The sequence below is a fragment of the Pseudophryne corroboree genome (genome assembly GCF_028390025.1).
Source record: "Pseudophryne corroboree isolate aPseCor3 chromosome 3 unlocalized genomic scaffold, aPseCor3.hap2 SUPER_3_unloc_1, whole genome shotgun sequence".
NCBI classification, from domain to species: domain Eukaryota; kingdom Metazoa; phylum Chordata; class Amphibia; order Anura; family Myobatrachidae; genus Pseudophryne; species Pseudophryne corroboree.
The window spans coordinates 602559-616237 of record NW_026967493.1 but is presented as its reverse complement, the minus strand read 5'-3'; the positions used below and the strand labels follow the sequence as shown (position 1 = coordinate 616237).

The 13679-nt window shown below is 51.3% G+C and overlaps 1 protein-coding gene across 3 annotated transcripts in view; it reads right to left on the bottom strand.

Moving 5' to 3' along the window:
• Window positions 1-2138: 2138 nt before the first annotated feature.
• LOC134983094 (gastrula zinc finger protein XlCGF53.1-like) overlaps window positions 2139-13679 on the bottom strand; it is a 52828-nt gene continuing 41287 nt past the window's right edge. For 2 of the 3 annotated variants that reach the window (XM_063948790.1, XM_063948791.1), the window contains exon 7: window positions 2139-4642. In XM_063948790.1, coding sequence (XP_063804860.1) covers window positions 3954-4642 — 689 coding nt within the window. In that variant the 3' untranslated portion in view covers window positions 2139-3953. The remainder of the gene's footprint in view (window positions 4643-13679) is intronic. The other variant, XM_063948792.1, reaches the window with a different exon arrangement.

Below are 13679 nucleotides of genomic sequence, written 5' to 3'. Positions count from 1 at the left end.
TCTGGAGCTAATGGTGTCCAGTAGCCTAAGAAGCCCAAACTACCACCTGTTAGGTAGGTTCGCTTCTTCTCCCCTTAGTCCCTCGCTGCAGTGAGTCTGTTGCCAGCAGATCTCACTGTAAAATAAAAAACCTAAAATATACTTTCTTTCTAGGAGCTCAGGAGAGCCCCTAGTGTGCATCCAGCTCAGCCGGGCACAAGAATCTAACTGAAGTCTGGAGGAGGGTCTTAGTGGGAGGAGCCAGTGCACACCAGTAGTCTAAAAGCTTTCTTTATAGTTGTGCCCAGTCTCCTGCGGAGCCGCTAATCCCCATGGTCCTTACGGAGTCCCCAGCATCCACTTAGGACGTTAGAGAAACTTTCTAATTTCACCAAGAGTAAAAATATTTCTTTCATAAAAAGTTGCGGTCTGATTTATATTGGCCGCACCTCTAGGGCGTTGAAAACACGCATGGGGGAACATAGTAGAAATAAAAGGGTCTAGAATCACAAGAGTGACCCTAATTAACCTCGCGATTAGCCGCAGACCGCAAAGTTCCCATCATAGGCTAGAATGGAGCGCCGCTAAGCCCCATTCTAGCTGGAGTGCTCCTCCTGATTGACAGGCTAGGAGCGCACAACCAATCAGGAAAGCGCCATGACTTGGCACACCCTGATTAGCTGGCGGGATCTCTAGTGACAGCAGTTACGGGGGGTCCCGCATTCAGGGAAAGGGGTTCCATGTGTAAACATGGAAGCCCTTTAGTGCGTTGGGCCGGGTTTTTTGCTTCTTTTTTTTTTAACCCTGTGGATTACTTCAGGAAAGAAGAGGACCGAGCTTCACTGGATTGGTTGTAAGTATATGTTTAATTTTTACAGGTACCCCTATTGGATTCCATATGGACATGTGGACGTGAATGGCCGGCATTGGATGTAGGTATGTGTGTTTTAATAAATTTTTACTGTCATGGTGTGTTGTTTTTATTTGGGTATTTTTGTTGTTGTGGAACTACAGGTACCAGCAGGCCCGTTATTTTTCCGCATGCTGGTACTTGTACAAGTACCAGCAAGCGGGGGAGGCTTGCTGGGACTTGTAGTTCCAAAACAAAACACAGTATTCTATTTTTTTTACCACACTTATGGCTATCAGCCCCGCACCCACCGCCCAGGGGTGCTGAGGACAGCCTTGGGCTTCACTCCTGGCCCTTTGGTGCATGGAGGGGGGAACCCCTTGATTTAAGGGGTCCCCAAGCTTCCAGGGAACCAAAGCCAGGGGTGACTAGATGGGGGGGGGGTAATGCCACGGCCGCAGGGACCTACATAAATGTGTCCCCCGGCTGTGCCATTATCTCCCTGGCTGGTGGAGCCCGGTGCTGGTTTTAAAAATACGGGGGACCCCTATGTCTTTTGTCCCCCGTATTTTTGGAACCAGGGCCGGCCCAACAGCCCAGTGCTGGTTGTCTAAATACTGGGGAACTCCTGTCCAATTTCCCCCCGGTATTTAACAACCAGAGACGGCTCAAAGAGCCCAAGGCTGGTTATGCTTAGGAGGGGGGACCCCACACAATTTTTTTTAAATACTTTTAAGTCTCTCTATACTATACACAATGAAGCCCTGCACAGATCTCACCGATCCAGCCGGGCTTCATTGTGTTATGTCCGGCAGTGTTTCACCAATCACTCCCGTAAAACACTACCCAACAATACGAATGGCATCAACATCGGAAAATACGAATATGAGAAACATGGTAGCTTAGTAAATTACTGAAAACAAATTCAAAAAGTAGCAATTTTGCACGGCCGATGTCATTCGAGTTTAATTTTCACTTAAATCGGAAGAAACACGAATCTTAGTAAATATACCCCTTTGTGTGGGCATCTTCCCCTCTTAATCCCCCCCCCCCCCCCCCGTCCACCGATGTACCTGCGATATATCATTTGTTGATATAACAAATGATAGATCGCATATTGTGTACCCAGCATAAGGGAATAGAAACCCATGTCCACAGTGACAATTTTACATACACTTTACTATACATCTAGGAAACGATAACTAGATATATCGGAACATTTTGAAGACAGCGTCAGTAGCCCGCTAATACAGTATAATATATAACAAGGACAGAGAACACAGGTTTTTAAACATTTTTATTACATATTATTTCAAAACATTTTGCACATTTTAATTAATATTTCACCAAAATAAGATTTCCAACAAAATTATTTTAATGTAGACCAAAAAAATAATAATTATATTTTATAATATATACATAATGTACGACCCACAACCTCTAAGTGCACCTTTTCCATCACTCTTCCTTCCTTGGTTGTTTTTAGATATCGTCTATTTCTATTTAACATACTAAATAATCTAACTCCAGCTGCAACATAAGTTCAGTGAATAGCACATTATATGTTAAAATACACAATAACTCTGACACAGAGTAATCAATACATTAGGACAGGTAGATTGTTATTGACTATTTTCAATGGTTCCCAAATGCGATCCTCAAGGCTCCCCAACAGTCCAGGTTTTTGGGCTATCCCTGCTTTTGCACAGATGTTATAATTAAACTGATTGAGATACTAATTAAGGGCCTAATTCAGACCTGATCGCTCCTCTGTGAATTTGCAGAGGTTTGCGATCAGATAGTCACCATCTAGAGTGAAAATTCGCCCCGTGCAAGTCTGCGTATTCCGTGCAAAAAGCTTTGCAAACGCCGGTCAGCTGCAAATCCATTCGCAACTCGCTCACCATCAAATGATTTTTCCAGTCTGTGCAGTGTGTGCATAGCCCAGGACTTACTCCTACAGTGCAATAGAATCAGGCTGATTGGCCCGCAGCTGATATCACACACCCTCCCTGAAAATGCTTGGGAACGCCTTCATTTTTCCTGACACTCCCAGAAAACAGCCAGTTACCACCCACAAACGTCCTCTTCCTGTCACTCAACCTGCATACGCCTAGCGATCAATAAAGACGCTGAACTCTTTTGTAGTTTGGACTCACGCCTGCACATTTTGATCCGTACGCATGCGCAGTCGTTCGATAATCATCCGCCTCGCAAATTCGCACAACAGCAATCAGGTCTGAATTGGGCCCTAAGTGGACTGCATTCTGTGCATTTTTGCCAATATTGGACCTGATTCACAAATAGACGTAATGTAAATTTTGTATGGGGGGGGAAGAAGCAATTTTTTTGCCATTGCACATTATGCGCCTAAGTCGCCCTGTGCATGTTCCGCAATAGTCTTGCGATGACGGTCACTGTGAAAATTGTTTTGCAGTGATTGACAGTAAGTGGCAGCAAGTATTGAATGCTTCAAGTTCCAGCCGGTCCTGCTGTACTACATTCAGGACTTCTGTGCAAGCCGTGTGCTAGAGAGTACTGCGGAGCACTACAGACAGCCTCTAGTATTTTTGTTATATGCTTCAAGTTCCAGCCAGTCCTGCTGAGCACCATTCAGGACTTCTATGCGAGCTGTGTATTTCTCCAGTGATAGCCAATACTGCTGAGCTCTAACCATAGCCTCTAGTACTTTTGTTATATGCTTCAAGTTCCAGCCAGTCCTGCTGTGAATTCAGGACTTCTTCTGTGCAAGCCGTGTATTTCTCCAGTGATAGCCAATACTACTGAGCTCTAACCATAGCCCCTAGTCATTTTGTTATGTGCTTCAAGTTCCAGCCAGTCCTGCTGAGCACCATTCAGGACATCTGTGCAAGCCGTGTATTTCTCCAGTGATAGCCAATACTACTGAGCTCTAAGCGCCTTGAGTCCTATTGGAGAAAGAGCGCTATATAAAAAAAATTATTATTATTATTACCCATAGCCTCTAGTACTTTTGTTATATGCTTCAAGTTCCAGCAAGTCCAGTGTTATTGTATGATGTTAAAGTATCAAATGATGCTGCTAGCACCATTCTGTCTCCTATGTGAACCTGTGTATCTTCAGTACCAGTAAGTACTACTCACAGTCATATGTGGAATCCTGATTGCTCAGAACATGGAAACTGTTTTTCATCTGTGTGACTTCTTTGATGTGTAACAAGAGTTGACTTATATTTATAACATTTCCCACACTCTGAACATGAAAACGGCTTCTGGTCCGTGTGATTTCTCTGATGTCTAAGAAGAGATGATTTATATGCAAAACATGAGCCACACTGAGAACATGAATAAGGTGTGTCAACTGTATGACTTCTCTGATGTGTGAAAAGAGCTGATTTATATGTAAAACATTTCCCACACTCAAAACATGAAAATTGCTTCTCACCCGTGTGATTTCTCTGATGTGCAAGAAGAGCTGATTTATGTGTAAAACATTTCCCACACTCAGAACATGGAAATGGTTTCTCACCAGCCTTAGCTGGCTGATCGGTAATAAGCATTGTGTCTTGTATAAAACATGTTCCATCTGTAGCACAGGGAGAGATTGTGGCTACTCTATATGCAGCACTAGGTGTAACAGTATTCGAGTTAGCAGGAGAATACTGCCCATGCTTAGATGGACCAGATGATGTATTTGCTCTGTGAGGTGCTGGATATAGAATTGGAGTCATTGGGGTTTCTCCTGCAGAATCCTGTGTTATGTAATCTTCTATTTTGTGGACGTGCGATAAAATGAGATATTCTTCTGAGATATTCCTGCTGTTACCTCCATCTGCTGGGAATAAAATAAATGTATGTAAATATGTATATAACACCATTAACAAGTTTACCTTGTCCGATAAAGTTTATGGTGAAAAGAACCTCAAAATGGCCATCAAATGGGTAAGATATTATACGTATACACAAGCTCACAACTGCACCTCCCTCCTATTGCACGTACCAAGTAATGCAGAGATATACACTTGGCGCTATCACCCACAAAGTGAAAGCAGCTAGTCTGCGCTAGGCAGCCCTGAAAAGAGCTTTGTTAGAAGAATCTTCAAGGGCTGCAGCACTTTTATGTCCTAGTGACATGCTGTGCTGCATACTCCCGCTGGCTGAGTTCCCAGGTACTTGCGGCGGAGGCGCTCCGGTTCCCAGGCACACCGCCACTGGCGCTCTCCAGGATCACGTTGCTGCTTCTTTGGGAGGAGGTAAGAGGGTCCCCCAGGTGGGACTCGCCAAAATCGCGTTCTGGTTGCGGTCTTTGGAGACGGACTGAGACGCTGGCGTGGACACTATGCCAGAGCAGGGACCCCACTATATCCACCAGGGCAGGGAGCACAGGTCGGATTATACAAAAATCCATTTTAGTAAGGCTCCATAGTACCCAGTGGTGAGGACCAGCATAGGGGATAAGGCGCTGACCTGTAGCCCCTCCCCCAGCTCCGGGCGCCATCTACTGCTGGTGTTCCCACCCTGGAGCTGCATTTCACTCTCCCTCACTCCCTGACTGACATTTGGGCGCCATCTTTTCACAAGTAGCTGCGGCTGGTCTCCGGAACTGCAGGGCACTGTCTCCTCTGTAAATCCGCCTGTATCATCAGCGCTGTGCATTTACAGTCACTTAAGTATTCTACATGTCATTTTAGACAGTGTTAGTTAAGAACAAGTGTCCTCGTACCTGAATATTTAGTACAAGTATTCTGCTATGTACTTCCAGTCTGTGACTGTGCATTTATATATGTGTGTATATATATATATATATATATATATATATATATATATATATATATCCTATATAATAGCCCAGATCTGTGACTTTGTGATTCATTTGCTAACACTGGGCGGAGTCACAGTCACAGATCTGGGTGGCTGGATGCAGGCCAGGAACAGTCCCCTCCCTCGGTCCGCCCATCCCTGCCCAGTCCCCTCCCAATCTCCGCCCACTCCCCTCTCTCCCCCCTCCCCGTACACTCCGTGCACCCTGGTGACACTGCAGCCGCTGACTGCTCAGCTGCCGCACAGTCCGGAGGAGAATGCCGTGGACGACCACTGACTGGTGCCCCCGCCCCCCTCCCACCAGCGGCACCCACAGCCTTCACAACATCCGCCACCCACCCGCGGCAAACGCCCCGCACCCTCCCACCCGCGGCACCCACACCTGCAGCACCCCCCACCCACGGCACTCACTCCCCCACCATGGCACACACATCTGCAGCACCCACCGCCCCTCCCCCACCCGCGGCACTACCGCCCCCTCCTCCACCCATAGCAGCCACATCTGCAGCACCCCCCACCCGCGGCACTCTCGCCCCTCCCCCTCCCGCGGCCCTCTTGCCATCTCCCCCACCCATAGCACCCACATCTGCAGCACCCCCCACCCCTCCCCCACCCGCGGCACTACCGCCCCCTCCCCCACCCATAGCAGCCACATCTGCAGCACCCCCCACCCGCGGCGATCTCGCCCCTCCCCCTCCCGCGGCCCTCTTGCCATCTCCCCCACCCATAGCACCCACATCTGCAGCACCCTCCACCCCTCCCCCACCCGCGGCACTACCGCCCCCTCACCCGCCCATAGCAGGCACATCTGCAGCACCCCCCCCCCCCACCCGCGACACTCCCGCCCCTCCCCCACCAGCAGATGCCCCTCCCCCACCCACGGCATTCCCGCCCCACACACACCTGCAGCACTACCCACCGCACTCCCGCACCCTCCCCCATCCGCAGCACCCCCCGCGGCACACACAGCACCGACCACATCTGTCCCGCACCCACGGTACATGCCCCTCCCCCACCCCACTCCCGCCTCCTCCCCCACCCGTAGCACCCACAAACCGCGCTGCCCGCCACCTCCCCCACCCGTAGCACCCACAAACCGCGCTGCCCCCCTCCTCTCACACCTGTGGCACCCCCTCCCCCACCTCTCCCCCCCTACACCCCAGCACCTCCCTAACCCCATACCCACCTCTCCACCCCACCCCCCCGCACCTTCCCCACCCGTGGCACCCACCACATCTGCCCCCAACTCGCGGCACACGCCCCTCCCCCACCAGCAGCCCCATACCCACCTCTCCCCCCCGCTGCACCCTCCACCCCACCCGCAGCACCTACCACATCCATCACCCACCCGTAGCACCCACAACCCGCGGCACCCCCTGCCCAACCCGCGGCACTCAAACCACTCCCCCCAGCTACACCCCCGCACCATAAAACCCGCCCGCTCCTCCCCCACCCGCGGCACCCACAGTATCCACCACATCCGCCCCCCACCCGCAACATCCGCCTCGCACCCCCTACCCCACCCGTAGCACCCCCCACCCCTTCCACACCCACGGCACTCCCGCCCCCACCACCACATCTGTCCCCCGCACATACCCCTCCCCCGGCACTCCCACCCCCTCCCCCTCCCGTATCACCCACAATCCCCAAACCCCCCGCCCTCCCCCACCTGCAGTACCCCCACACCTCCCCCACCGCACCCTCCCCTCCCCCAACCCACCCCCATACTCACCTCTCCCCCCCCGCCCCGCGGCACACACAGCATCCACCACATCCACCCCCACCAGCGGCACACGCCCCTCCCCCACCCGTAGCACCCACCACCCCTCCCCCACCCGCGGCACCCCCGCACCCCTATACCCACCTCTCCCCTCCCGCTACACCCCCGCATCCTCCACTCCACCCGCCGCACCAACAGCATCCACCACATCTGCCCCCCAACTGCTGCACATGCCCCCCCTCCCACCCATCCACAGCATCCACCACATCCCCCTCCCACCCACGGCACTCCCACTTCCTCCCCCACCCGCAGTACCCCACGCCCCCTCCCCTACCCACAGCGCATCTGGACCCCCACCACACCCCCACAGCTGCCACTCCCCCAACCACAGCACCTCCGGCCCCCACCCACATCATCTATAGCCACCTTCCCCCATTCGTGGACCTACCACACTTTCCCCACCCGTAGCACCTCCGGACCCCATCCATGGCTCCCCTGCAGCCATCCCTCCACCCGCAGCACTTCTAGAACCTATCACCCTACCTCACCCCCCCTCCCGAAACACCCCCCCCCCCTACATCGCCCCTCCCCCATGCACACCACCTCCAGACCCCCTCCTTCATCCACAGACCCCCTCCCCCACCAACAGCATCTACACTCCCCTTCCGCACCTCCACCTCCCCCACCCGCAGCACCTCTAGACCCCCTCCCCCATCCGCGCCCACTCCACACCTACGCCTCCCCCACCCACAGCACCTCTGCACCCTTTCCGCCATCCGTGTCACTGCACCCACCCCTCCACCACCCGCAACACCTCTGGACCCCCTCCCGCACCCACCCCTCCACCACACGTAGCACCTCTGATACCATCCGCAGCCGCTACAAGTGATTCCCTGAATCGGGGTGATCAGCGGCATGGATAGGCACCTCCACCTCACTGAACCCACCCTCTTTCCAAACCCCCCACACACAAATTGAACTTCTGTGAGTATAGTTGCTACCAATGGACATTGGATTAAATAAGATTTTACTCACCGATAAATCTATTTCTCGTAGTCCGTAGTGGATGCTGGGAACTCCGTAAGGACCATGGGGAATAGCGGCTCCGCAGGAGACTGGGCACAACTCAAAGAAAGCTTTTAGACTACCTGGTGTGCACTGGCTCCTCCCACTATGACCCTCCTCCAAGCCTCAGTTAGGATACTGTGCCCGGAAGAGCTGACACAATAAGGAAGGATTTTGAATCCCGGGTAAGACTCATACCAGCCACACCAATCACACCATATAACTTGTGATACTATACCCAGTTAACAGTATGAAATATAACTGAGCCTCTCAACAGATGGCTCAACAATAACCCTTAGTTAGGCAATAACTACATACAAGTATTGCAGACAATCCGCACTTGGGATGGGCGCCCACTACGGACTACGAGAAATAGATTTACCGGTGAGTAAAATCTTATTTTCTCTGACGTCCTAGTGGATGCTGGGAACTCCGTAAGGACCATGGGGATTATATCAAAGCTCCCAAACGGGCGGGAGAGTGCGGATGACTCTGCAGCACCGAATGAGAGAACTCAAGGTCCTCCTCAGCCAGGGTATCAAACTTGTAGAATTTTGCAAACGTGTTTGCCCCTGACCAAGTTGCAGCTCGGCAAAGTTGTAAAGCCGAGACCCCTCGGGCAGCCGCCCAAGATGAGCCCACTTTCCTCGTGGAATGGGCTTTTACTGATTTAGGATGCGGCAATCCAACCGCAGAATGCTCCAGCTGAATTGTGCTACAAATTCAGCGAGCAATAGTCTGCTTAGAAGCAGGAGCACCTATTTTGTTGGGTGCCTACAGGATAAAAAGCGAGTCAGTTTTCCTGACTCCAGCCGTCCTGGAAATATAAATTTTTAAGGCCCTGACTACCTCCAGTAACTTGGAATCTTCCAAGTCCCTAGTAGCCGCAGGCACTACAATAGGTTGGTACAAGTGAAAAGCTGATACCACCTTAGGGAGAAACTGGGGACGAGTCCTCAATTCTGCCCTATCCATATGGAAAATCAGATAAGGGCTTTTACATGACAAAGCCGCCAATTCTGACACACGCCTGGCCGAAGCCAAGGCCAATAACATGACCACTTACCACGTGAGATATTTCAAATCCACAGTTTTAAGTGGCTCAAACCAATGTGATTTTAGGAAACTCAACACCACGTTGAGATCCCAAGGAGCCACAGGAGGCACAAAAGGGGGCTGAATATGTAGCACTCCCTTTACAAATGTCTGAACTCCAGGCAGTGAAGCCAGTTCTTTCTGGAAGAAAATCGACAGAGCCGAAATCTGGACCTTAATGGAACCCAAGTTTAGGCCCATAGTCACTCCTGACTGTAGGAAGTGCAGAAAACGACCCCGCTGAAATTCCTCTGTTGGGGCCTTCCTGGCCTCACACCACGCAACATATTTTCGCCAAATACGGTGATAATGGTTTGCGGTTACTTCTTTCCTGGCTTTTATCAGCGTAGGAATGACTTCCTCCGGAATGCCCTTTTCCTTTAGGATCCGGAATTCAACCGCCATGCCGTCAAACGCAGCCGCGGTAAGTCTTGGAACAGACAGGGCCCCTGCTGTAGCAGATCCTGTCTGAGCGGTAGAGGCCATGGGTCCTCAGATATCATTTCTTGTAGTTCTGGGTACCAAGCTCTTCTTGGCCCATCCTGAACCACGAGTATCGTTCTTACTCCTCGTTTTCATATTATTCTCAGTACCTTTGGTATGAGAGGCAGAGGAGGGAATACATAAACCGACTGGTACACCCACGGTGTCACTAGAGCGTCCACAGCTATTGCCTGAGGGTCCCTTGACCTGGCGCAATATCTAGTTTTTTGTTTAGGCGGGACGCCATCATGTCCACCTGTGGCCTTTCCCAACGGTTTACCAACAGTTAGAAGACTTCTGGATGAAGTCCCCACTCTCCCGGGTGTAGGTCGTGTCTGCTGAGGAAGTCTGCTTCCCAGTTGTCCACTCCCGGAATGAACACTGCTGACAGTGCTAAGACGTGATTTTCCGCCCATCGGAGAATCCTTGTGGCTTCTGCCATCGCCATCCTGCTTCTTGTGCCGCCCTGTCGGTTTACATGGGCGACCGCCGTGATGTTGTCTGATCGGATCAGTACCGGCTGGTTTTGAAGCAGAGGCCTTGCCAGACTTAGGGCATTGTAAATGGCCCTCAGTTCCAGAACATTTATGTGTAGGGACAACTCCTGACTTGACCAAAGTCCTTGGAAATTTCTTCCCTGTGTGACTTGCCCCAGCCTCGAAGGCTGGCATCCGTGGTTACCAGGACCCAGTCCTGTATGCCGAATCTGTGGCCCTCTTGAAGATGAGCACTCTGCAGCCACCACAGTAGAGATACCCTGGTCCTTGGAGACAGGGTTATCAGCCGATGCATCTGAAGATGCGATCCCGACCACTTGTCCAAGAGGACCCACTGAAAGGTTCTTGCATGGAACCTGCCGAATGGAATTCTGCTTCGTAAGAAGCTATCATTTTTCCCAGGACTCGTGTGCAGTGATGCACCGATACCTGTTTTGGTTTCAGGAGGTCTCTGACTAGAGATGACAGCTCCTTGGCTTTCTCCTGCGGGAGAAATACTTTTTTTCTGTTCTGTGTCCAGAACCATCCCCAGGAACAGTAGGCGTGTGGTAGGAACCAGCTGTGACTTTGGAATGTATAGAATCCATCCGTGCTGTTGTAGCACTTCCCGAGATAGTGCTACTCCGACCAACAACTGCTCCTTGGACCTCGCCTTTATAAGGAGATCGTCCAAGTACGGGATAATTAAAACTCCCTTTTTTCGAAGGAGTATCATCATTTCTGCCATTACCTTGGTAAAGACCCTCGGTGCCGTGGACAGTCCAAACGGCAGTGTTTGCAATTGGTAATGGCAATCCTGTACCACAAATCTGAGGTACTCCTGGTGAGGATGGTAAATGGGGACATGTAGGTAAGCCTCCTTGATGTCCAGGGATACCATGTAATCCCCCTCCTCCAGGCTTGCAATAACCGCCCTGAGCGATTCCATCTTGAACTTGAATTTTTTTATGTATGTGTTCAAGGATTTCAAATTTAAAATGGGTCTCACCGAACCGTCCGGTTTCGGTACCACAAACAGTGTGGAATAGTAACCCCGTCCTAGTTGAAGTAGGGGCACCTTGACTATCACCTGCTGGGAATACAGCTTGTGAATTGCCTCTAGCACAGCCTCCCTGCCTGAGGGAGTTGTCGGCAAGGAAACGGCGGGGGGGGAGACGCCTCGAATTCCAGCTTGTACCCCTGAGATACTACTTGAAGGATCCAGGGATCCACCTGTGAACGAGCCCACTGATCGCTGAAATTTTTGAGGCGGCCCCCCACCGTAACTGGCTACGCCTGTGGAGCCCCCGCGTCATGCGGTGGACTCAGAGGAAGCGGGGGAAGAATTTTGATTCTGGGAACTGGCTGACTGGTGCAGCTTTTTCCCTCTTCCCTCGTCTCTGTGCAGAAAGGAAGCGCCTTTGACCCGCTTGCTTTTCTGAAGCCGAAAGGACTGTACCTGATAATACAGTGCTTTCTTAGGCTGTGAGGAAACCTGAGGTAAAAAATTTTCTTCCCAGCTGTTGCTGTGGATACGAGGTCCCAGAGACCATCCCCAAACAATTCCTCACCCTTATAAGGCTCTATGTGCCTTTTAAAGTCAGCATCACCTGTCCAGTGTCGGGTCTCTAATACCCTCCTGACAGAATGGACATTGCATTAATTCTGGATGCCAGCCGGCAAAATATCCCTCTCTGCATCCTTCATATATAAGACGACGTCTTTAATATGCTCTTATGTTCGCAAAATAGTATCCCTGTTTGACAGGGTCACAGACCACGCTGCAGCAGCACTATCTGCAGGTCTCAGTCTAGTACCTGAGTGTGTAAATACAGACTTCAGGATAGCCTCCTGCTTTTTATCAGCAGGTACCTTCAAAGTGGCCGTATCCTACGACGGCAGTGCCACCTTTTTTGACAAACGTGTGAGCGCCTTATCCACCCTAGGGGATATCTCCCAGCGTAACTTATCCTCTGGCGGGAAAGGGTACGCTATCAGTAACTTTTTAGAAATTACCAGTTTCTTATCGGGGGAACCCACGCTTTTTCACACTTCATTCACTCATTTGATGGGGGAACAAAACACTGCCTGCTTTTTCTCCCCACACATAAAACCCTTTTTTAGTGGTACTTGGGTTAATGTCAGAAATGTGTAACACATTTTTTATTGCCGGGATCATGTAACGGATGTTCCTAGTGGATTGTGTATATGTCTCAACCTCGTCGACACTGGAGTCAGACTCCGTGTCGACATCTGTGTCTGCCATCTGAGGGAGCGGGCGTTTTTGAGCCCCTGATGGCCTTTGAGACGCCTGGGCAGGCGCGGCTGAGAAGCCGGCTGTCCCACAGCTGTTACGTCATCCAGCCTTTTATGTAAGGAGTTGACACTGTCGGTTTATACCTTCCACCTATCCATCCACTCTGGTGTCGGCCCCACAGGGGGCGACATCACATTTATCGGCATCTGCTCTGCCACCACATAAGCCTCCTCATCAAACGTGTCGACACAGCCGTACCGACACACCGCACACACACAGGGAATGCTCTGACTGAGGACAGGACCCCACACAGCCCTTTGGGGAGACAGAGAGAGAGTATGCCAGCACACACCAGAGCGCTATATAATTTAGGGATTAACACTATATTGAGTGAATTTTTCCCAATAGCTGCTTGTATATACAATATTGCGCCTAAATTTAGTGCCCCCCCTCTCTTTTTAACCCTTTGAGCCTGCAAACTACAGGGGAGAGCCTGGGGAGCTGTCTTCCAGCTGCACTGTGAAGAGAAAATGGCGCCAGTGTGCTGAGGGAGATAGCTCCGCCCCTTTTTCGCTGACTTTTCTCCCGCTTTTTTTATGGATTCTGGCAGGGGTATTTATCACATATATAGCCTCTGGGGCTATATATTGTGATATATTTGCCAGCCAAGGTGTTTTTATTGCTGCTCAGGGCGCCCTCACCCAGCGCCCTGCACCCTCAGTGACCGGAGTGTGAAGTGTGTATGAGGAGCAATGGCGCACAGCTGCAGTGCTGTGCGCTACCTTGGTGAAGACTGATGTCTTCTGCCGCCGATTTTCCAGACCTCTTCTTGCTTCTGGCTCTGTAAGGGGGACGGCGGCGCGGCTCCGGGAACGAACAGCAAGGCCAGTTCCACGCGGTCGATCCCTCTGGAGCTAATGGTGTCCAGTAGCCTAAGAAGCCCAAGCTAGCTGCA